At 37.2% G+C, this 25,612-nt stretch overlaps 1 protein-coding gene across 4 annotated transcripts; it reads right to left on the bottom strand.

Moving 5' to 3' along the window:
- Positions 1-496: 496 nt before the first annotated feature.
- LOC104608973 (5'-3' exonuclease family protein) lies at positions 497-23,949 on the bottom strand. Of its 4 annotated transcripts, XM_088901186.1 has the most exons (15): positions 23,534-23,549; positions 22,661-22,780; positions 9,649-9,940; positions 6,459-6,582; positions 5,138-5,275; positions 4,775-4,984; positions 4,382-4,556; positions 4,180-4,253; positions 2,861-2,984; positions 2,421-2,617; positions 2,244-2,295; positions 1,793-2,157; positions 1,643-1,694; positions 972-1,179; positions 497-883 (listed from the first exon to the last, which is right to left on the bottom strand). In XM_088901186.1, exons 3-15 carry the CDS (start codon positions 9,666-9,668, stop codon positions 799-801), a joined length of 1,824 nt encoding a protein of 607 aa, XP_088757312.1. In that variant the 5' UTR covers positions 9,669-9,940; positions 22,661-22,780; positions 23,534-23,549; the 3' UTR covers positions 497-798. The 4 variants fall into 4 exon arrangements, with proteins under 4 accessions (XP_088757312.1, XP_088757310.1, XP_088757313.1 ...); XM_088901184.1 differs by lacking the exon at positions 9,649-9,940 and having other exon boundaries at positions 23,534-23,949; XM_088901185.1 differs by lacking the exons at positions 497-883; positions 9,649-9,940 and having other exon boundaries at positions 978-1,154; positions 23,534-23,949.
- Between the last annotated feature and the right edge of the window lie 1,663 nt (positions 23,950-25,612).

Genomic DNA, 25,612 nt, shown 5'->3' with positions numbered 1-25,612 from the left:
ATGTCTTTCAAGCATCATAGATTGCCCCAAGATTAAAACACACCTTTCCTCCATTGAATTTCTTAGAATTTGAGTAATATTTTTATATGATAACCACAAACAATGGAATTTGTCAATTCGACTGAGGCAAAATGTAAATGATCTCAAAGGTGCATTTCAAATACTTGTATCATGGGATAAACATATTGTTTTTAGCAATGTCATTAATTGCGGGAAAACTTAAGAAAAGATGGTATTGAAGTAGTTTTCACCACCTAAAGCCTCAGGCAAAATAATCTTCCCAAACTAGAAATATACTGTGAACTTGGATCCATAAGCAAGGAACAAATTCTGAACTAGAAATATACAGACCTATGGATGGTAATCTAATAAAACCTCTCAAATTAGTGAACTAGGATGATCATACAACCCAATAAATATTAACCGAGCAGAACTTCTCTAAATCAGAGACTGCAGGATTGATCAATCATGTAAGATCATGTTAAGAAATAATAAGGAAAAAAAAAAGAAAAATAATAAACTTTTGAAGCTTCTTCTGACAGAAAGAGAGCAGACATCAATGAAGACAAGAGAAACAATGATATGGACATACATGTATACAGATGGACGTATTGAACCCTGATTCATCAAATATCTTTTAGTTCCTTAGCCTTTAAAAAATTACAATGAAATGGCACAAGTAAATTGTGCCACTTATACCAAAATAAAGGTGAGATGACAAGCAGCTGCGACCAAAATGGGTTAGGAATTTAGGATAGTACCCAGCATTGAACAACGTTCTTAAATAATGTTTCAAAACTAATCTCTTTGACATGCCGAGGCAGTCCTCTTTTTATTTGGTATGTAGGAGAATTTGCTCAGATCCATAGGCACAGTGGATGACCTTCAATTAACAGAACCATCAAATGTTATTATGTAATAATTCCACAGTACCAAGGAAAAGAATATTGCATTGTGTTAATCTGTACTACCTTATTGTACATGTGTTCTGCACATCCTTCAGAGGGGCACGAAGACCACTTGCACGGGAACCAGATGAATTGCATCTGAATGATGACATTATTGAAACAAATCTTTGCATTGATTTCTCTGCTATATCAGAATAATGGCTCAAATGGGAAATGTTGCATCCAAATTTTCTTTCTTCAATATTCCTGTCAAAATCAGGAATGCAATTACCTGGAGGAAGAGAAAAACAATTACATCAACTGCATTTGTTTTAATATCAGGTCTAACAAAGCTACAGTTTGAAGTTAACATAAAGGACAGTGCAAAAGAAGAAAGAAAAAAGAAGTCAAGATAATGAATCCAACCAAACTTCATCCTTGATAAATTAGAGGTAGATTAACTTGACATCAATTAAGAGGGACAATAGCCAAGAGGGACAAAACTCACAGATTACATTAACATTAACTATAATTTTACCAACATTTAATAATCCCTTGAATACCCAAAATCCCAAATCATCTTTTTAATTAATATACTCCACCCTTTTGTTTTGATCAACAATAAAAAAAGACTTTCCTAAAATACTGGGAATTGAAAGGGGGGACAAAACATAATCAATCACATAAGGAATACAAGAATACAAATAACATATTTGGGGTGAGAGGTATAAAGTTACCAAACAATTGATACATACTTTTACTGGGAAGAATTGCATTTGACCGGGCATACTTCACCTTTGCAGTTTCCTGAAATGACCCAAAAAATTGAGAGAGAGAGAGAGAGGGAGAGAGAGAGAGAGAGAGAACAATATGAAGGCAATAAACATTGAAGAAAAAGCACATACAGTTGTACTTTCAATAGGGATGAACTTCCTTTTTGCAGCACCACTTTTGAGGTCATTACACCAAGAGGCAGAATTTTCAGGTACAGGTACAGTATTGTCACAATTAACACCAGCAGGAGAGTCATTCTCAACCAGAAGCTTTTTATTTTTATTATCAAGATCATCCTCATTTTTTAACTTATTCTTAAAATAAGAACTCCTAACAATGGCTTTTCTGCTCACCAATCCTGCATGCCCATCAACCGTATTGAGCATGGACTCATTTCCACCCTCCTTATGTGATAGTAAACATGGCTTGTGTACCGATTGTCTGGACTGGTGCAAGGACACAGAATGGTCTGAATTTCTCAAATTACCTACCACATCTGAATCAATCACATTCAGAAAGGGAATCAGTACTTTCCATAATTTGATTTTCTAGATTGACTTGGTGGAAAACTTAGATATTTACCAGTTGGGAACTCCAAAAGTTGATGACCATTAAGGGCAAAACCATTTTCCAACTGACATGAAAGAAAGATTCCATTTTTAAAGGCAATAGTTAAAATAAAAAAGAAACAAGCCATCAAAATCTTAATATATAAAAAGAGAGTTAACTAAAATTAACATTCCATATTATGTCACTTACAGGATCCTTGGAAAGCAAAGCATTTATAGTGTTTCCTGAATGAAGTGCAGACACTTTTGAGCAGCTTATTGTACAAGAAGCAGGCTTCTGAGAAGCTTGTTCTCCAGAGCTTGGAGAGTTTTCTTCAATTGAATCTAAATGTTTAGGTGTAACTCGAGGAGCTTTAAATTTCCTCTTTGCCTCGAGTGAAGCAAAGCCTTCAAGTGTTAAGAAAAAATTAAGAGAATACACCCACCCAAAAATAACTAGAACCATGAAGGTTGACACAAGGGAAACTTTATTATCAAGTGGAACATAAATATGTTAAAAACAAATTCTAATAAATACATTAAACATATAAAGATGAATATACAAATAAGAAACAAATATAATATATGTCAACATGTATACGTTCATCATCATCAACAATATCATCAAGAAAATTTTCCAACAATGGATACAGAAGTAGTTTGTTAATACATTTTTCTGAGCAGGCAAGTCAAGCTTTTTCCTTTCACTTTCAGGTTTAAATTCTTTGAGTGGGTAAGATCTATCAACTACAAGCTCAGCACAGACAGCAACTCCCTGTAAGCCAAAAGATAATGGAGGGAATAAGGGTTAACAACCAAAAATAAACTACACCTGGATTCATTGAACCAACTTCTTGAAGCTAAATGAATTGCAACTTGCAACTGTACATACTAGCTATATTCAGATGTAAAATATTAATTTTGGTTTTTTCAGATTTTCAAAGTTACAGTAACAAAATCTTAGAACCCTGGATAGAGATGAGACCAAAACGTGGAATTTGGAGACCTCAAAGTAAATTTAAAACCACATAGAGAATACTTGGCAAGATTAAGTCTAACGAGTAGTGACAAACATGGTTGTAAACAGAACCTACATGCATGCTTAGGATCACAAGAATAGTAGGGAACACAGCCAGAGTTAACAAGTTGTTACACATCAAAATTTGAATCATGTAACTAAAATTGGACCATGGAGGAAAAAAGCCACATAACATGATACACTTTCAAGAATGACAATAAGAAAAGAAAAACCCAAATTGCCTGACTACTTTTAACTAATATGACATGCTGCAAGTGATACTCAGAGATAACTCGCATCCATTTTCTAATATAAACTGACATTTCTTATGGTTAAAACTATTAGAATTTAAACAAAGGTACAAATATTTAACAAAAAATGTTTCCATATCTGTGACAGTTCAACTCTTAAGCATCTCTGTAAGATACTAAGATCATTAGGGAAAGTTATTTGTCCCCAAGGGAAACTATAAACATGCATATAACCTGCAACAAGGACTATTAGGTAACTCAAAGGCCAAAAATTACAAAGAGCATTTGAAAAGTAACAACTACTATTGTTATGTGGCTAGAGAACTATTACTGTCTTACATTGAAAGTTCTGAAGGAATAGGTGGAACATTATGACAAGATCTAACTATATAAAGTGGATGTTCATATTTCACCCTAAGAAATTTCCAGTTTGTGATCTATTAAGATTTTGTCAAGTAAGAGTCTTTTGGTGAATATAGAGCCAATGATGTGCAAACCACTCCAATCCTAGAGATGAGTGATTGCACAATTTTCCACTGTGTGCCTACAGCAGGGGAGGTGGGGAAAATGGAAGATAAGAAGGTTGAAACATAAGAAATGCACTATAAAGTACCACAAATGGCAAACAAAAACTAGTAAGGAAGCATATTTTTATCATTATAAGGAAATATAATTATAAAAAGGAAAAAGGAAAAGCATACCTGGAATGGCATTTTTGTAAATGGATCAAGATCTCCAACAGCAATGCCTTTAGCCAAGTTTTGTGGTATTAATGTAACACTGGTTAAGGTACAAACTTAAGAATTTTCAGTAAATATACTTAAGAATTTTCAGTAAAGTTAGAGTGAGGAATTTATTTGTACAAAATATTAGAAACAGGGCATGTATTGTGTTAAGGATATGGGCCTAGAAAGTCCAAATCATCACCAAGGTTATCACTAATGCCTGTTAGATGCACAATATTTTCAACCCTAGGATCATAAACTCGTTGGTGTTGAAAAGTCCAAATTGCCTTCTTGAATAATTCTTCATAAAGAGGAGGAACTGAAACAGTACTGTACTGCAAGTGCTTAATCACCTAGAAGAAAGAACTAATGTTTAGAATAACCAAACCTTATCAAAATTTATTAACAAGGATGTAAATATATGCTAGCAGAAAAACATAAGGAAAAAATTATGGGTTTTGCAATGTAATTGCATATGTATGTGCAGCTTAACTCAAATCATTTTAAACAAGTAAAGCATCAGTTTCCTCATTATGAGATCAGCATGAAATTCAATAACAATTATTCTAACCCTTTGATAGCTTTTGAATTTCCTTATAAGTGCATGAGCCTTTTTCAGGCCCATTCCTGGCAACGACTGCAGATAGTCACAACCACTTAATATACACATCTCAAGAACCATCTGCTTAGTGAATCCAGTAAAACTCATCTCTTTATTATGCTCTATCATGGAATATTGAAACTCAACGCCTTGCCCAAATTTGTCCATTTTGAAGAAAATCTGTTTTAAGAACAAATAACAGCATCCAAGGGCACAAAGTCAGGATCAAAATAAAACATCAATGCAGCAAGAGGATGACAACTCTACTACTCAAACTTAAGTAAGCCTAACTTAAAGAAGGTAATTTCGAAATCTGATTAAAAGATAACTCACTCTAGGACATCCAAATGGTATCAAGTCTGAGTCCTCAGTAATCACTGCATCAACAAGTTTGCTGAGGGCCAAAAAGGTCATCTGAGCATCAGCCTCATATGGAGCCACAACATAATCAATTTTCTCCTTCTTTAGAACCTTCCAGTGTAATTAAGCCAGCAAAATAAGGTATTATGTACCATATGAGAGAAAACCCCCTTTAAATCACTAAGAAGATATAGAAATTCATTTGAAGAAACAAGGATATTCTGAAGATAACATCTAGCAAGAAGACATCATTCCTTCAGAAATTAAGGCCTCATTTGGCATCATTCCACGGGAACATTTCTGGTGTTCCTGATGTTCCCACAGAACAGAAACACATTTGGACAGGAGGAACAACGAGAAACATTCTGTTTTCAGTTGAGAATACCCCTCCATAAACGCATTCCTAGAAAATGACGAAAATCAATATTTCTCTAGAACTATTCCTCAGGAACACGTGTGTTTTGACAGAAAGTTAAAAAAGCGTATACGTGTGGAATTCACACGTATAAGGAAGGATAATAAGGTAACTTTGGCCAAAAATTAGAAGATAGGCACAAAACTGAAAACCCTATCGTCATTCTCATCAGTTCACTGCATCAAAAATTGTCTGTTTGCCTCCACAACTCATAACCTCAGTCTTCAGCTTCTAACAATTGACTCCAGCTTCTGACAATCATCTCCACCTTCAACAAACAGAAATTATTGCTAGGGGTCTGTGAGATCATTGCCTGCAGGGAAAAGAAGGTATACCCTTCTCAATCTTTGTTCATTTTTCTTTTCAATGGCTCTGTTTTTTTTTTTCATTTAAGAATTCTTTCATGTCATGTTCTATGTTGCATCCTGTAACGCATGAGGAGACCAAATATTATATTCTTTCAAATGGTTGATGTTCATTTTAGGATTTTTTTTTCATTTCTTTCAAATGGTTGGTATTCATTCTTCAATGAATCTGAATGCATTCAGTGATGAGGAAAGCAATTGTAATTTGAGTTGGTGTTCATTCTTGGCTATGGCAGTTGTCTTCAAATATTGCTTGATGTTGTTTAAACTAATCCCTTTTCTTTATTTTTTATTAGTTGAACATATTTTTTAAGTTTTGCAAATTTTTGCCAACTATGGATGAGATTTCTCAGGAATAGTTTGCCAAACACATTCATTGTTTCTCAGGAATAAAAAATAAAAAACAAAATAAATGTTTTGAAACAGGAATTTTCTTAAGAACAAAAACAAGTAGAATCAATGTCAAACGGTGCCTAATTTTCCATGACATTACGAAGACAAAAACTTCACCTACTTGGATTAGTTCATATGCAACTGAAGGTGAAATGTCCACAGACTTCTGGTAGCACTCATAAGCAGCAGCAGAATTGCCAGATGCCTCATGCTCAATAGCACGTTCAAGGTTCTCCTTCCTTGCCCTGCACTAGTAAATGGTATTTCATTCTTTAATATCATTCTCCTAAAATGCTCAAGCATTGTTATGCCAGGATCCAAGTAAAGATGACAAAAAAGAAAAAACACACAGAGAAGAATGCGAATAATAATAATAATAACAATAACAATAATAATAATGTGATTTGGCAATTTGTTCCCATGTCCATGGATGAACTCCTGTAAGATTTCAATTCTCTTTGTGATTAAACCTGTAATCTTAGATTAAACAAGCAAAAATCCTGGTATAAACCAGGGTACAGAAATATGGTTGAGAGAACAAAACGTAGAGAAGAATGAGAAAATAATAGGGCTAAAGTCGGTCGGTATTGAGTGACCCAACTGCCGCCTCCTTATAACTTGTATTCATAAGAACAAAATTACATAATTACCCCTGTTTATGTAACTTAAGAACAGAAACAATAAGAACCAAAAATAAAGGAAAAGACTAAAAAGGCCCTGCACAAACACTATAACTTAACACTCCCCCTCAAGTTGGAGCATATATATTATAAAGCTCCAACTTGTTAGAAATTTACTTCATTTGTGCACCATTTAGGCCCTTGGTGAAGAAGCCGACTAGTTGATCTTCAGACTTCACATATGGGGTAATGATTTCTCCGCTAAACACCTTCTCTCTTACAAAGTGGCAATCCACCTCTATGTGTTTGGTCCTCTCATGATATGCAGGATTGGAGGAAATATGGATGGCTGCTTGGTTGTCACAAAACAACTTAATGGGAGTTGTGACTGACATTCCCATTTCTTGTAACAACTCTTTTAGCCACACCAACTCACACATAGTGTGAGCCATGGCTTTGTACTCAGCCTCAACACTACTCCTAGCCACCACACTTTTGCTTCTTACTCTTCCAAGTAACCAAATTCCCAGCCAAGAATGTGCAATAACCATTTATTGATTTCTTGTTTGTAACCGATCCTACCCAATTAGCACCTGGATATCCCTGCAAGGAAAGTTCTCTCCCTTTCTTATACAACAACCTTTGACCTGGAGCACCCTTCAAGTATTGTAGTACTCTAGCAATACCTTCCCAATGAATTGACCTTGGGTTCTGCATAAACCGGCTCAATGGTCCAACACTGAAAAAAATGCCTAGCCTTGTAATGGTTAAATATATAAGATTCCCCACTAATGTCCTATATTGTCTAGGATCATCAAAGGGCTCCCCCTCACCATCAAACATCTTCACATCTGGGTCTATAGGAGAGTATTCACTGGTTTTGCCCCTAATAAACTGGTCTCTTCCAACAAGTCAAGCACATACTTCTTTATGAGAGAGAAATTCCCCACTTTGACCTTGCTACTTCTATACCCAGAAAATATTTTAAGTGCCCCAAGTCCTTAGTCTACAACTGATTTTGTAGGAATTGTTTGAGTTCTTCAATACCATGTTCATCACTCCTTGTAATAATAATGTCATCAGCATAGATTGCTAGCACAATCTTCCCAAAGGTAATCTCTACTAAACACCGGGTGATCAACCCTACATTGTGCCATCCCAAACTATTGTACCACACTACTAAATCTCCTATACCAGGCCCTCGAAGATTGATTTAGCCCATAGATTGCTTTCTTTAACCGTCACACCTTTGCTACCTCCCCCTAAGCAACATACCCTAGAGGTTGCTCCATATACACTTCCTCTTTGAGGTCACTGTGGAGAAAAGCATTCTTGATATCCAACTAAAACAACACCCAACCAAAGTATGCAACCAGGGAAATAAGCACATGGGTGGAACTCATTTTAGCTATGGGTGAGAAGGTATTAGTATAATCAACTCCAAAGGTTTGTGTATACCCTTTGGCTACCAAACATGCTTTATACATTTCCACATTAGCATTTGGACAGTGCTTAACCGTATAAACCCATCGGCATCCGATTGCTTTCTTCCCAAGAGGAAAAGAAGTATGGTCAAGTGTGATTAGATTAAAGAGCATGAAATTCATCACCCATCGCCCTCTTCCACTCCGAAGAAAGGAGGGCATCATGAAGGGAGCTGGAAACAAATACAGATGAAAGAAGAAACACAAAATTCTGATATGATGGAGATAAAAGTGTGAAGGAAACTTAACAAGAGATAGGATGTTCAATACATGCATGCTTACCTTTGCAAAGAGCAATGGACAGGTCTAAGTGAGAATGATCAATCGACGAGGGAGGCGGTGATGGCTATAGCAAAGCTGGAGTACACTGAAACACTACACCACGAGGACCGTGAGTATACACTCTATGAATTGGTGGTCGCATGGGCTCCTGAACAATAGGAGCTAACACAAGTACCTCTTCCACAAGAAAATGGAGAGGAGGGTGTAAGTTACCATAACAGGTGGACTCAGCTGACGAAAAAAAAGGAACATTCTCAAATAAGGAAAAATCCAAAAGAACAAAGGAACGACGAAGAGAAGGACTATAACACTTATACCCTTTCTGGGTTCGAGAGTACCCTAAGGACACATTTAAGAGCAAGAGAGTCCAATTTATCCAAACCTGGACCCTGGTGATGAACGAAACAAACACAATCAAAGACGCATGGAGAAAGGGAAAGGAGACTAATAAGGAAAGACAATAGAGAAAGGGGAGTCTCCATGTAAAACTGATGAGGGCATACGATTAATGAAGAAACACGAGGTAAGAACAGCACCACTCCAATATTTCTTGGAACTAACATTTGAATCAAAAAGTGCTTGAGCAATATCAACTAATTGTCTATTCTTCCGCTCAGCCACTCCATTTTGTTATGGAGTAGAAGAACAAGAAGATTGATGTATAATGCCATGAGACTTATTCATCAAAAGAACTTCCATGAGTATCAAAGAAAGTACAAAACAGGTGTTGGAAATATTCTTTTGCATTGTTAAAACGAAAAAAAAAAAAAAGTTAATGGAAATACCAAATTAATTCTTGATTTCAGCATAAAAAGAGAGAAATATATCAAACACTTTTGTACGAGATTTCATTAAATAAATCCAAATCATTCTTGAAAAATCATCAATAAAGTAAACAAAATACTTAAAACCATTATGACTCAACTGGACAGTGATCCCAAACATCTGAATAGGCTCGAGACTCTATTGCATTCCCTTTGAGCAAAAGAAACACGATGATATTTACTAAATTGACAAACTTCACACTGTAACTCACGAACAAACACGACATTTGGAATAAGACTCTTGAGAGTTGGAAGTGATGGATGACCCAACCAACAATGCCACTATAACAATGTAATGGAGAAATGAAGTGCTTTCTATGATCCACCACTATCTAGATTGTACAATCCTCCAACTTCATGTCCGCCACCAATTGTCTTTCCCATCTCGAGATCCTGAAAAGCACAATAAGACTAGAAAAATGAGATGGAGTAGTTCAAAGATTCCGTTAACTTACTAACAGACATAAGACTAAAAGGAAATTTTGGAACATATAGCACAAAAGGCAAAGTCAAATCAAAATGTAGAGTCACATCATCGGTACCAAAAACAATAAAGGCAGTACCGTCAACAAGTGTAACCGACTAGATGGTGGAGGGAGGGGATAAAGATACAAACAAGTCTAAAGACCCAATCATGTGACTTGAGGCCCCATAATCAATAATTCATGATTTAGAAGAGGAAACAAGGCATGTTGTACCTAATTTTGCAAGGGTTGCAATATTACCAGGGAAAGGGGAGGATAGACAAAGCTTTTCATACTCTTCTCGAGTGATAGAGACCATTTCCTTCTCCTTTCCAGTGCCTAAAGAAATAGACTCATCACCTGTAGCACAACCATCTTCTCTTACAACAGCATGATTCACCCAAGTAGATGAAGGGCCACGCAAAGCATAATAGAAATTCACCATATATCCTTCCCATCCACAACAACTACACTCTCTAACCATGCCCCGACCACCAACACCAACACCAACACCAGAATCTCTGATTCTCCTATCTTTGCCACTACCACGACCCCTTCTCACTCCATGGTTACCCCCTCTAGGATAGCTACTTCTACCATGTGAGACACCCCTACCACCTTTGGTTGCAACTAGGGCAGACTTTTCTAGTACTAGAGAGTTATCTGTATGTGGGGTAGTAACTCTTCTAACTCTGGAGAAAACTTCTGACAAGGCAGGTATATCACTGCTACTTTGGGCATGCACTAGCTCAAATTCAAACCTCAATCTGGAAAAAATCTCGCCACATCCAACTAATCTCTTTGTTGTTGTTTCACCTTGAGATCAATTAAAAGGAGTGGATATGAATCCAACTCATTGCACAAAATCTTTAAACCAGCATAATACTCCACACTCCTCTCACCTTGTTGTTGAGGGAGATCATATAGATGGACGAACCTTGTAGGGAGATTGGGCGAAATTTCAAAAATTTACTTTCTCCCTTCCTGGAATCCTATTCCCTAATTTAGAAAACTGCATTTTCAATGTTCATTCTTGAAACAAATCGGACCAGATCTGAAATCAAAAGGAAGCAAGTAGGGATATACCTGATACGGAATAACAGTAACTCCCAACGTAGGTGTTCACGCCCAAAGAGGTGACCAAAACTCGCCTCCACTGAAGATGACAGTTTATGGTGAGGCAAGATCAGCAAAGCGGTTCTTCAGCAAGAATCACGCAAGGGAATGGTGAGCATGACTTTAGATTGTTTCTTCTAGCAAGAAACAATATCAAGAACTATTCTTGATCAAATCCAAAGGTGGAAATCGAACTGGGTAGGGGCGACAACTAGAGGAGAATTCTACAGATTGCTGAGTGTGTAAAACTGGTGAATTCGCCCTTTATTTATAGCTTTCTTTGGATCAGCTTCCTAATCCAATTAGGAAAGAGTTTCTTGATCCAAATCTGATATTTGGATATGGACTCTTAAATGGATAAGACTTATCTTATCCTATAGCTAATCCTAATCAAATTATAAACCAGAATTTGCCCCTTTTTAATTAACTTACTTAAGCCCAGTTCAAAATGGGCTTTAGGCCCATTTAGTCACATAGCTCACTTTCCCTTTAAATGCTGACTAGCTTAGTTCTCTTTGTATGGCGTGGGACCCTAGCATTGATCTACACATCAGCCACATGGGTTCAGCCCAGCCTTTGTTACAAAGCCTGGCCAAATTCACTGCAGAACACAGTGAACCCCTGAGTCCATCAGTATGGGCTCTTGATGGGCCAACATTTACACTAAATGGTCCTTAGGGCCAGCCACCTTATGCAGGCCCAAGAACTGTGGGCATATGCAAGATTAGCCCATCAGGTATAACTCTCAATGGTCTTACACTTAACCTCTCAGCCCATAATGATCAAACACTACCCGACAAGAGAAGACCTCTCCCTTGGCTGCAAGGTAGAGCGTTGCACTCTCTACTCACATGGATCCCGAGAATTAAAACATTTTGCAAACATTTTGTGAAACCGTAATATATATGCATATCTCTATATAAATATAGTTTGCAAAACAAATCTCAACAGTTTGAAATCAATTGTCGACAGTTTAGGTTTCCATCAAAGAGAGTGCATTCCTCGATCATTCACTTTGTCCGATAAAGGGGTTGATCCTGTCACTATGATCACCCACTTAGGTGAATTCTCGGACTGCCCCAACATACCCAAGTTTTGACCCGATTAAGGATCTCACTGATTGGCATATCAAAGACAGCCCAATTCGACACCCAATACAGTACCATAATCAAGTCTAGGGGTCAGGTGTAACATTCCAGTTTGGCATATCAAAGATAGCCCAATTCGACACCCAATACAGTACCATAATCGAGTCTAGGGGTCAGGTGTAACATTCCAGTTTTGTCCATCTATTTCCAAGGTCCAGGGCAATACTGGAATTTGGTCTGATTCAAGGTTTCATGAAAACCCACACTACATGTATCTCAAGTCTCACCCTAGCAGCTGAGATAAGCCACCCCAACCCACTTGGCGGCACATTAATGTCAACCTTGGCAAGATAAATCTCCCCAAATCTATCCAACGGCTATGAAGATTCTAAACTAACACAAGTTTCATAAGTGTCCAGTTTAAGGGTATTACACAGAAATACACCAAAATAACATGAATCAATTATGAACTTTATTCATTTACAATAAATGTCAATAAGTACATCAATCTGATTGGAGCTAAGGGCATAATTGTCTAACAGTTGTAGCTGAAAATATTCGTAGTATAATTGATAAATTCAAGTCACATTATCTTGTCCGGAATACAATTGTTTGGCATGTTCCCAAATTTCTTTCGTACTAGCAAAGAACATCATGTTCACACTAATATGAGGTTCCATATTGTTCCAAAGACATGTCATGATCTACGCATTCTCTTGTATCCAATCATTATACCCTGGAGCCTCTGGATCTGGTTTATTTTCTTTAATATATTCTAGTTTACCTTTGGCTATCAAATTTATTTCGACCGGTTTTGCCCATGGTACATAATTTGTACCATTGAGTTCGACTAAAGTCATCTATACAACCATGAAATCTGGTTATACCATCACATCATTTTAGTTTCACTAATAGAAGCTGCCATAACCACTGGTAAATTATTTCAGCAAACCACATCCACGGGTTAACACCTTCCAAGGTCAAAAAAGGCCCTCAGTCGATTCTAATACTCACTTAGGAACACCAACAGACTAGCCACAACATCTCTAAACTGAGATAAAACATCAAGAAACCCTTCTAAGAAACCAACCAACCTCACCACATCAATTAGAAAACAAAAAAAAATGGATCACCACATTGTTTCATCCCACCATTCATATACAAGAATCAACCTACTTGTACCATCCACACAGTCCCTCTTTGAACTGTCAAATAGAGGGAGTCTTGAACACCACCAACGACCCAACAAACAATGCAACTTGAGGCATGGAGGCCTCTTATAGCTCTAGGTGATCACTCTTTTTTTATTCTTTCTCCTCCCTTCACTATATATTAGTGGAAACTTTTAGCCAAACCCTGTTTCAGACATCCTTCACAGAGCAGGTCAACAAGTCGATGAACCTGGCTCTAATACCATGTGATTAAACCTGTAATCTTAGATTAAACAAGCAAAAATCCTAGTATAAACCAGGGTACAGACATATGGTTGAGAGAACAAAACGTAGAGAAGAATAATGAGAAAAGAATAGGGATAAAGTTAGTTGGTATCGAGGGACCAAACTGTCGCCCCACCTATAACTTGTATTATAAGAACAAAATTACATGATTACCCCTGTTTATGTAACTTAAGAATAGAACAATAAGAACCAAAATAAAGGAAGGAAAAGACTAAAAATGCCCTACACAAACACTATAATTTAATACTCTCAGTTGAACAATTACAACCTGAGTGCACAAGTTAGTTTATTGACAAATTAGGTTTATTTGCATTATTTTAGTTTATTGCCAAATTTGGTTTTCCGTTTTCTAAAGAAGGCAAGGTATTATATTGCAAAAGTAAGAGAACCGAATAAGCCAGCTCATGTACAATGAGAGCCTATACATTGGGAATAAGATGTGATTCCAACCAATAAAATTAGCAGAAATATTTAGATTAGAGCAGAAAGCAGGAAGGAAGAAGAGGAAGACAACAAGAAGAAGGAAAAATGGAGAAGAAAGGAGAAAGAAATGAGGAGTTCGATAACCTCCTCTTTCCCCTACTCTAATCTTTTTATTAAACTTACTTAAGTTACATAATTTACAAGGAGGCCCTTAAGTAGGCGTCCACATCAGCAATACACTTAAAAAACAAAACTGAAGCTAAAGGCCCATAAAGAAAGAAGACCCGATAAGAAAACATAACAAGAAGGAACTAATAAGAATGACACTAAAGGACTAGGGCCCTTCGGCTCAGTCTCTCTACACTCCCCCTCAAGCTAAGCATAAATATCAATCATGCCCAAGTTGCTTATATAGTGAACCAGCTTTCCTTTAGGAACACCTTTTGTCAAAACATCAGCCAACTGTTCTTCAAAAGCAACAAATGGTAGGCAAACTTCTCCTGAGGCAACTCTCTCTCGTATAAAATGCCTGTCAACTTCTATGTGCTTAGTTTTGTCATGTTGATAGCAGCCTGGTTGTCACAATATAACATCATTGGATTCTCACAGTCTATACCCAGTTCTTCTAAAAGTGATCTCAACCACAAAAGTTCAGAAACTCCATGTGTCATTGCCTTGTACTCCGCTTCAGCTGAGAATCTTGCCACTACAGACTGCTTCTTACTCCTCCATGATACAATGTTCCCTGCTACCATAGCAGAATAACCTGAAGTGGACCTCCTATCATCAATACATCCGGCCCAGTTAGCATCAGGGTATGCTTCCAGCTTCATGTGTCCATGCTTAGCAAACAATATACCTTTCCCTGGAGTCCCTTTTAGGTAGCACAGAACCCTCTCAGCAGCTGCTAAATGTGTATCTCTAGGAGAATGCATAAACTGGCTAATTACACTAACTGCATAGGAAATATCTGGCCGAGTCATACAAAGGTATAATAACTTCCCAACCAGTCTTTGGAACACTCCCTTATCAGGCAATAGTTCACCCTCAATAGCTAATAGCTTATGATTTAGGTCTATAGGAGTAGAAGCAAGTCAGGCACCCAGTTTACCAGTATCTGCAAGAAGATCAAGAACATACTTCCATTGAGAAATGAAGAGACCATCCTTAGATTTGGCAACTTCAATTCCCAAGAATATCTGAGTTCCCCCAAGTCTTTAATTTCAAACTCAGTGTTAAGAAAACTTTTGAGATGAACAACTTCCTGGATGTCATTGCCAGTAACCACAATATCATCAACATAGACAATCAGAAAGGTCAGTAAGGAATCTCTCTTCTTAACAAAAAAGGTATGATCCAACTGAGTCTGTATGTACCCCAAAAGCAACAAGAGAAGCCAGAAATTTGTCAAACCAGGCTCGAAGAGATTGCTTAAGGCCATAAAGAGACTTCTTCAGTTTACAAACCTTTCCTTGCATCTCCTTCCCATACACCCTTGGAGGTAAAGGCATATAGACCTCTTCAAGTAAAGTCCCCGTTCAAAAAAGCATTCTTTACATCAAACTGATGAAGAGGCCAATCAAAAGCAGTAGCTAAAGAAAGCAAAACTCGAACTGAAGTCATCTTGGCTACTAGGGCAATAGTTTCCACGTGTCAATACCATACATCTGAGTATACCCTTTAGTGACCAAACAGGCCTTATATCTCTCAACAGTACCATCAGAATAATACTTAATAGTGAACACCCACTTACAGCCAACCGGTTCCTTTCCCCCAAGCAAATCCATAAATTCCCAGGTATTGTTCTTATGCAAAGCATCTAGTTCAGTCATCATAGCATCCCTCCATTTTGGTTTGGACAAGGCTTCTGGGACAGATCTAGGAGTCACTTGTGTGAAAATAGAGGCAATGAAGGAATAGTAAGAAGGGGAAAAAAGGTTGTAGGACAGGTGTTTGGAAATGCAATGAGTTGTACATTTCCGTTTGCCTTTGCGAAGGGCAATAGGGAGATCAAGGTCAATGAAGGTATCCGAAGTGGTAAAAGAGGGCTGACTTGTTACCTCAGTAGTGATGAGAGGAGCAAGAGGCACATCTGAAGGCGTGGAAACAACTTGCATGTCTCTGAGTCTTTGTCTCTGGTACCACCTTTGGATAATAGGATGGGAAGGAAATGTGGGAGGATGAGCAGGAGGAGGGGGGGAGTAGGAACATGAGAAGAAGAGTCAATAGAAGACTCGATTGGAGGAGATTCCATAGAAGATTCAATGGGAACTGGAAGAGGAACAGATGGTGACAATGCAAACAACTCCTCTGAATGCTCCCCCTCAGGAGAAGTACCAAAGAAAGGAACAGACTCTACAAATGTGACATCTCTGGAAACAAAGCGAGTGCCACGAACCAGATCAAAACAACAGTATCCCTTCTGTGTGGAGGCATATCCCAAAAAGACGCACTTGTGTGCTTTAAGCTCAAACTTATGTCTTTGATGATTGTGAACATGAACATAGCAAGTGCACCCAAACACTCAGAGAAAGAGAAAAGAGATCCTCATTTGGGAAAAGCAAGCTAAAGGGAGTTTTAAACCCCAGAACCTGGGAAGGCATTCGGTTTATCAAGTATGTAGCTGTAAAGACAACATCCCCCCAAAACTTAATAGGAATATGGGAAGCAAAAAGGAGGCTCCTTGCAACCTCAACCACATGTCTATTCTTCCTTTCCGCCACTCCATTTTGTTGAAGAGTGTAGGAACAGAAACTCTGATGAATAACTCCAAAGGTATCAAAGTAGGAGGAAAGACTCTTCTCAAAATATTCCTTTGCATTATCAAATCGAAATATTTGAATCTGAGTGTTAAACTGGGTAAGTATAAGTTCATGAAATTTCTGTACAATATTTGGTACTTCATCCTGGGATTTCATGATGTAAATCTAGGTGTAACGAGAGAAATCATCAATGAAAAGAATGAAATATTTGTAACCCCCCATAGCAGGTAAATGATAATGGCCCCCACACATCAGAGTGCACAATATGGAAAGGAGAAACAGATCTTTTATTACTCACTGAAAAAGATTGTCTAGAATGTTTTGCAAGTTCACATGACTCACAATGAAGACCCGATAGGGATATTCCCTTAAACATTTCTGGAAACAAATGACTCAAAGCAGAAAAAGACAAATGACCAAATCTGAAATGGCATATCATGACTCTATCAACTAACTCTAATAAAACAGACTCCAAAGCTACTGCACTAGGTAATCCAGAACTTTGATCAGAGACATCCAACAAGTATATCCCATTCGCCTCATGGCCACTCCCAATCGTCCACTGAGACTTCAGGTCCTGAAAAACACAATAAGTAGGAAAGAAGGTTATGCTGCAGTTCATTGATTTTGTTAAACTACTAACAGATAAAAGGTTAGTGTTGAGTTTGGGAACATAAAGGACAGAGAATAATACAAGTGAGTTAGAGGCTCTAACATCCCCCTTGCCAGAGATGGGAGCAAGAGACCCATCGGCACGAGAAATCTTCTCTCTACCCAAGAGGAGCTGGTATGAACAAAAAAGGTTGGGTAAGCTAGTCATATGGTCTGATGCACCAGAATCTATAATCCAAGGAATTCTATGATTACCTGAGGCTGTAGCATGATTTGCAAAAGCACGAACACCTGAATGGGCAAAGGTGGATGTAGAGGGGGTGCCTAAGGAGGAAGATGCAATGGTAGATTCCAAGTGATGTATCAACTTCCCATATCTCTCAAATTCTACCTTCAGTGCTACCAGCTGTTGCACAACAGATTTTTCTTCACTTTCAGATACTGTAGCAACATTTGCATTCTTGGGCTTTCCAGACTGACCACCCTTGGAAGAAGATCTGGATGAAGTTTCCAACAAGAATCCTCCGTATGTTTTGGCTTCTTGCAATATTCACATATCACCTCCTTTTTTTCATTTACCCCCTTTGGTTTTAATCCAGCATGTGCAAAATGTTCTGGGGGAGGTGGGGTCTGTAGTTGTTCCTGTCTCCTGCTCTCTTCACTGCTCACCATAGAGTATGCCTAAGCAAGTGACACTTCATCCTTGGCCAGAATATTTTGCCTTGTAATATCAAATTCAGGATTGAGTCCTGTAAGGAATCCAAACACTCTATTTCTTTCCACAAATTTTCTGAAAATTTATGAATCTTTGGTGCTTTCCCACACGAATGCTTCAATAACATCTATTTCCTGCCATAGTGACTTCAACATCGAATAGTAGACAGCCACACTCTTCTCCCCCTGTTTTAAAATTTTCACATCATTCTTCAGTTTATAGGCCCTTGCAACATTTAATTTCTAAGAGTATGTTTCTATAACACTATCCCAAATCTCCTTGGCTGAAGTCATCCACAGATAGTGTTAACTTATATGAGGTTGCATAGAATTTACCAACCACCCAATAACTGTGTAGTTATCCTACATCCATTTCTCATATGTAGGATCAGTCTCTTCCAACATCACCTTACTACCCGTGAGAAACCCTAGTCTACCTCTACTACAGACATGGATCTTAATAGATTGTGCCCAAGCAAGTTAATTTGTTCCGTCAAGTTTAATTGTAGTCACTCCAGTCAAAATGGAATCTACGGAACCAACCCTCGACACCGGGATCTGCTTCATCTTACTTCCATATTGCTCCATCAATCAAACAAAAATAAAAAAACAATGTTTTCAACCTTTATAGACCTAAGTAAGGTCAATCAAACACTCAAAATCCCAAAACTAGGGTTTTCGTACCTGGCCTCCGGGGAGAAAGAGAGAAGAGGTAGCCACTCAAACCAAAGCAATCCAAACCACTTCCAACTGCAGCTGCCCACTTTTGGAGATAAAAAGGAACCCTCCAAGCCTTGAGCGCCACACCCAAACAGCCTCTTCAACCCATAACTAGAAACTCTCTAGTCGGCTAGGGTTTTGGGAAAAAAAAATCTGTAGTCCCACTTTCTTGGCAATCTTCGGCCAGGTTCTGACTCTCCAAACCCTCTACCAACTAGGCAAACAAGATCTCTGATTGATCAACAATTTATTTCTCCATACACCTTTCGATTAGAAAAAAAGTGTATGGGAAAAATGGAAAAAAAGGAGAAAGCGAAGGAGGACCTGCTCTGATACCAAGATGTGATTCAGACCAATAAAATTAGCAGAAATATTTAGATTAGAGCAAAAAGAAAGAAGGAAGAAGAGGAAGACAGCAAGAAGAAGAAGGAAAAATGGAGAAGAAAGGAGAAAGAAAGGAGGAATTCGATAATCTCCTCTTTCCCCTACTCTAATCTTTTTATTAAACTTAATCAAGTTACATAATTTACAAGGAGGCCCTTAAGTAGGCATCCACATCAGCAATACACTTAAAAAACAAAACAGAAGCTAAAGGCCCATAAAGAAAGAAGGCCCAATAAGAAAACATAACAAAAAGGAATTAATAAGAATGACACTAAAGGACTAGGGCCCATTCGGCCCAGTCTCTCTACAGAATATACAAAAAGACCTGAGAAATCAGCTAAAAAAGGACCAGCTTGCAAAAAATAAGAAAGTTGGACACCATTAAAAGCCCTTCATACACTTAACCAAGAACATAGATAGCTTATAGTTCTTCACTGCATTTACATCATTATAGTTATTGTCAAAAATCCAGTTGTTCCTTTCCTTGCAAAGAGCCCACAGTATAGTAGCTGAAAAAATCCTCCAAAGCAGCTTGCCCCTAACATTTAAACCCTTGAGAGTCCACCCTTGAAGAAGCTAAAGGACTAAAACAGGAATGCAGGAACAAATACCAAAACAAGACCCAGCCATTTCCCAAAGCTAGTGAAAAATACTGCAATGGATGAAGCTCTGATTAGAGGATCTAGGGACCTCATTGCAAAAAGGGCAGCAGATACTAGGAAGATGTATCCAGGAAGGCAGTTTTTGAGGGTGCATGGGAATTCCAGATTACAACCCAAGGGAAGTCTCCATTCTCATGAACCACAAGGTTGTTGTACAAGGATTTAGAAGAGAATTTACCAGAGGTCTCCCAAGACCAGATTCTTCCATCATCTAACTGCGGGTTGGGCTTGAAACCTTGAATGTGACCTAGTAGCTCAGTTAGATGGTCAATTTCCCAATCATTCAGATTTCTTCTAAAAGTAGGGCCACAAATTATCTCACCATTCATTGATTCAAAGCACTCTTCAACCACAACATCTTTATCTTGAGCAATGTCAAAGAGAGAGGGGAACCTCTCACTCAAAGCAAAGTCCCTGCACCATTGTGTCAAGACAAAACTTAAAGAGATTACCTTTGCCAACCTTGCATCTAATCCCCTTCAAGAAATCAGGAAGAATAGAGACAATATGACTCTACAGGGCACATCCCCTTGGAAGAAGACTAGGACCCGAGTCCCACCCCTGACTTGTGAGCCCATATTTATCCCCAATGATTCTTCTCCAGAGGCTGCTCCTCTCTTTGCTGACTCTCCAACACCATTTGCCAAGAAGGACCTTGTTGACAGCTTTAATGTTTCTAATGCCTAGACCACCAGCTCTTCTTGATTGGCGCACCGATTTCCAACTCACCAAATTGAATTTGAAGTTGTTCCTCCAGCCAGCCCATAAAAGGACACACAATTTCTTCTCTAAGAGCTTTGCAACACTAGCAGGGATATGAAATAAAGATAGGTAATAAATTGGGAGTGGAGACACTCCTGATCAGAGTAAGTTTGCCACCTTTTGATAAGTACCTAAATTTCCACGGTCACAATTTCCTGTCAAATCTATCAATAACCGGATCCCATATCCTCTTGGAACTGCTTTTGGCCAAGGTAGGTGGTAGGCAGGTTCACAGATTTGCAGCCCAACATACTAACCAGTCGGGGTTGGGAATAACTTCCTCTATCTTCAACAAGTCACTCTTAGAAAGATTGATTTTGAGGCCTGAAAAAGCTTTGAACCATCTAAGAATGAAGCCAGAAAAAAAAATAAAAAATCAGCTGGTCAGATGAGGAATCACAAAAGAAGATGGTGTCATCAGAAAGTTGAAGCAGGGAGAACTACTCACTGCTCTCCCCAACTTTAAACCCATGAATGAAGCCACCAGCTGCTGCTCTACAGGTAAGCTTACTCAAAGCTTCCATTATTATATTGAATAGGAAGGGAGACAAAAGGTATCCTTGTCTTAAACCCCTTGGGCTTTTGAATCTTCCACAAGAAACACCATTGAAGAGAACAGATAAAGTGGGAATGGTAACACAAACTTTGGTCCAATTTCGCCATTTGGAGGGGAAGTTCATTCGAGAAAGCATATAGTCCAGGAAATTCCAACTAACATGATCAAAAGCCTTCTCTATATCCACCTTGAGAATCAGCCCTTCTCTGCCTTCCCTTTTCCGCAAGTCAATCAACTCGTTAGCGATAAGGACCCCATCAAGAACCTGTCTCCCTTCTACAAAAGCACCTTGGGAGGGAGAAATGATCTGGCCCATCAATCTCTTCAGCCTTGAAGCTAAAACTTTTGCAAGAATTTTATAGACACTTCCTATGAGACTGATGGGACTGAAATCTGTCAACTCCAAGGCCCCATCCTTTTTTGGAACCAAGGTGATAAAAGTTGAGTTGAAGCACCTTTCCAAAGCCGCATTTGCATGGAACTCTTCAAAAACCTTCAAGGGATCCTTCTTTATAAAGTGCCAGTCCAGCTTGTACAGTCAATGTACGATCAAGTTGGACCCCGTTTTGCTTGCAACAGATCCCTTGGAATAAAGACATCCTTGTAAAATGCTCCCATCTAACAGTTAAAGGTTTTGCCACTTGGTGTAAAGAAAGTATATAACTAAGGTTAAAATGGCCATTACACAATGTTGGTCCCAACTATCTTGGGTCTTGGGAGGGCAGACTGGATACAGACCTAATCTTTGGGCACAAAGTGACTGGTCTCAGACTAGAACTCATATTCTCATGGTTATCAGCACGATATTTTACAATAGTTCCTATGTACATAACAAAGGTTAATACATTGAAATAACTGTTCAAGGAAGAAATTCAACTTCAAAAAGTAGAAAGCTTGAGGGAAATTAGTCTGGGTACAATGTCAAAGACAGAAATGAGGAAAATATCAAATCATTACTCATGCTGCCCACATCTTTCACAAACACACAATGTCTGTCTAGAAACTTTGGTTCTGGTTCTGCATCTTTTTGTGTCCATAAGGACCATAACTTACTTATTCATGCATCATATATACTTATATAGTATGAGTTAAACAGCAATATTTTCTTTTCCTCCAGAAAGAGTGGAACTTTTATTGTCTTAATTTAGGAAGAGCAAATACAAATATGTATAGTGCAAATACAAAGTTTAGAAATACAACATGCAAGGTTTTGCACTGTACGTATTTGTATTTGTACTCTTCCCAAACTGAAACTAAGAAGAAAGTGTCATCATCTAAAATGAGGCAAGCAAAACTGCAAAAGTACAATAACGGAAGCTGAGCAAACCTATGAATCAAGCAATAATGGAAACAAGCCATTTACGGTATAGCTTTTGAAAGATATGTAGCATACCTTGCACGCTTGTTCTCTTGTTCGCTTTTCATAGGTAGAAACCCTCCATCAAAGACAAGAATAGGTCTGACACCATAATGCCGTAACAAATTTACCCTATGCATGCAATAGTCGATATGCCTACAAGTTCAAAATAAAGAATTAATGAAGTATTAAAACACAATCCAGCTCTCATGACATATAATATAATACAAATAGTTACCCTCTATTCTTTTCTATTTTCCCCTTTGTTGATAAAGGTGAATAAGAATCACCACAAGAACAATCCTTTAGTGCCATCAAGCAACAAAGTTCCACTGCTCCTTAAAATCCTCCTATCATTATTACCTAATCTAGTTTACTTACATTGAATTAACATTATTTAGAGTGGCTTCTTTGCAGCTGACCGATATCCTGCGAAGCATAAGGTAGTCAAATTTGAACTAGTTATTGTGGTGGCAATTATCATTTACCTTTCCTTTTATCCTATATGCAGAGGCACTGTTGGATAAACCAATATCATGATTTCCATCTCTTTCCTTTTTCCCTCTTAAACACCAAACTTTCAAGGTGGAAATTTGTTTTGAAGAAACCTAGTGACTTATTCAAGTAAACACCAAACTTTTTCCCTCTATATGTTGTTGCTTGCCATGCTTCTAAATTTTGGATGGGGTCCTTTGTTTATTTTTTGTCAAGGCAAATGAAGCAATAAATCAAGAGAGAAGTCTTCATCTCAGCAGCCAAAGAATAACAATGCCAAGAAGAGGAAAACGCATAAGTTATGTTCTCTCTAACAATACAAAGGTTGGAATAACGAAAATAAGTTATTTAAGAACCAATGCGTATAGGATGAGGAGAATCCTTTTTTCCATTATTTTCTTTCTACTATATTACCTGGAGGTGGGCTCGCCCTTGCAGAGCTCCTTGCTGCAAAAAAACGCTCCTTTGTGCAGCCAAGAATAGGTATCGACGGCAACGGTGAGACCATTGAAGTCCTTAATGTGGGTCGGGATCATTATCGACTTCAACAGTGGGAGAAGACCCTGAATCCCCATTTCTGTTCTTTCGGGCAAGATAAGCCACGGGAGGACCGGGATGCAATCTCCGAATATCGAAGAGACAAGAAAAAACCTAAAATGCTGCCATTTTGAGAGAGAGAGAGAGAGGTACTCTGAATTTTACCAAGATCGAAAAGTTAAAAAAAATGGAAATAACACAGAGAGACAAAAAATGGCGGGAAGCAGGAACAACAGGAGAAAATTGTTAATTGTACATCTATTCGTGAAGATTCAGACTTTCAAAGGTAGCGTGGGTCGAATCGAATCGGATACAGGTAGATAGGGCTGTAAATGGATTGGATTCGGATAGGTTCCATATCCGCATCCGATTATAAAACATATGAATATGCATCGGATTATCATATTGGATTTTAGATGGGAATTCGATTTAAAATGACAAAAAAATTAAAAGTTTAGAAAAACATAATTATTTTTAATCTATACATGTATAATTTATAATAGAAATATTATTATAGTTTATTTATAATTTATTATTTTATTATTATTTTTCATTTCAGTTTATTAATATTCCATTATTTTGTTTATGATTTAAATTTACTTTATTATTATTTAATAATTAATATATTAGTATTTTATTATTACTTTCATTATATTATATTAATATTTCATTTGTACTTTATTATTATTTAATAAATAATATCTTAGTATTTATCATTCATTTATGAACATTTTATTATTACTTTAATAACATTTATATTATTACAATTTATTAATAATTTATAATTTTATTATTGTTTTAATTATTAATATATTCTTTTTTTATTATTATATATTATCATATTATTACTTTCATAACATTTTATTATTTAATTATTAATGTGTTATTGTTATTTTATAGAATATTATTATTATTATTATATTGTATTCATATTTTATTATTATATTGTTATTATTTTTATCTTATAATTAATTTAGTAATATTTTATTATTTTAGGGTTTGAAAGTTTTTTGTCATGAGTTCTTTACTTCTTTGATATACTTTAGAATGGGAAGCTTGGAATGGCCATTCCCCAAGAATGGGAGTCAAAACCCCATTCCCGCCAAACAAATGCTTGAAATCTAATTCTGATTCCAAGCACCCTATTCCAAAAAAACCAAATACATCATCGAGTCTTATGTTATTAACCAAAACGTTATGACATGTGATGATTTCACTTGTAACAAAAAAATAGATTTTCGGCTCTAAGAACACATGTACTTTACAAAAAGGCCACTTTTGCCCTTGTACAATTGGAAAGGTCAATTTAGACCTCAAACTTAAAAAAAAATAAAGGCTATCGTAGCCCCAAAACGCACGGTGTTCGTGATGCCATTCACAATCCATTAAATAATGAATAAAATAATAGAAAATACTGATATAACACTATTAAACTTAAAAAACTGAAAAATTGCAAAGGGTTCCATTAAATAAAATAAAACTATTTAATATATAATTAATAAATATTGAAAATAATATATAAACGGGTCCCACTTGAACTTTCCTCTTTTTAGAGAAAAAATGATAGGCAGGATCCACTTAAAATTATAAGTGGCCCCCCACTTGAAACTTCCACTTTTGAGAGAGAAATAATAGATAGGTCCCACTCTAACTTTCCTACTTTAAGAGAAAAATAATAGGTTGGTAAAAGAGGTAATTTCAAGTAGGACCCATTTATATATTATATTCAATATTATTTATTAATTATATATTAATAGTATTGTTTTATTCAGTGGGACCAACTTGCAATTTTTAGCAACATGCGTTTTGGGGCTAACGATGGCCTTTTTTTTAAGTCTGAGATCTAAATTGACCCCTCCAATTGTACAAGGGCAAAAGTGGTCTTTTTCCACAAAGTACAAGATTGTTAAAGCCGAAAATCCTAACATAAATTATCCATTATTCATGTCTCTTCTA

Source organism: Nelumbo nucifera, chromosome 3 (genome assembly GCF_055504915.1).
Source record: "Nelumbo nucifera cultivar China Antique chromosome 3, China Antique-T2T, whole genome shotgun sequence".
NCBI classification, from domain to species: domain Eukaryota; kingdom Viridiplantae; phylum Streptophyta; class Magnoliopsida; order Proteales; family Nelumbonaceae; genus Nelumbo; species Nelumbo nucifera.
Note: the sequence above shows the minus strand (reverse complement) of the source record. Positions and strands in the feature narration are given on the sequence as shown.

Coding starts and splice junctions, on each gene's coding strand:
- LOC104608973 (XM_088901184.1), bottom strand. CDS start 23,694: ATGGGGATTCAGGGTCTTCTCCCACTGTTGAAGTCGATAATGATCCCG. Junction 6,583..22,660: donor CAAGAGAACAAGCGTGCAAG/GTATGCTACATA, acceptor TTACTAGTGCAG/GGCAAGGAAGGAGAACCTTG. Junction 2,296..2,420: donor CTTTGCTTTCCAAGGATCCT/GTAAGTGACATA, acceptor CTTTCATGTCAG/TTGGAAAATGGTTTTGCCCT.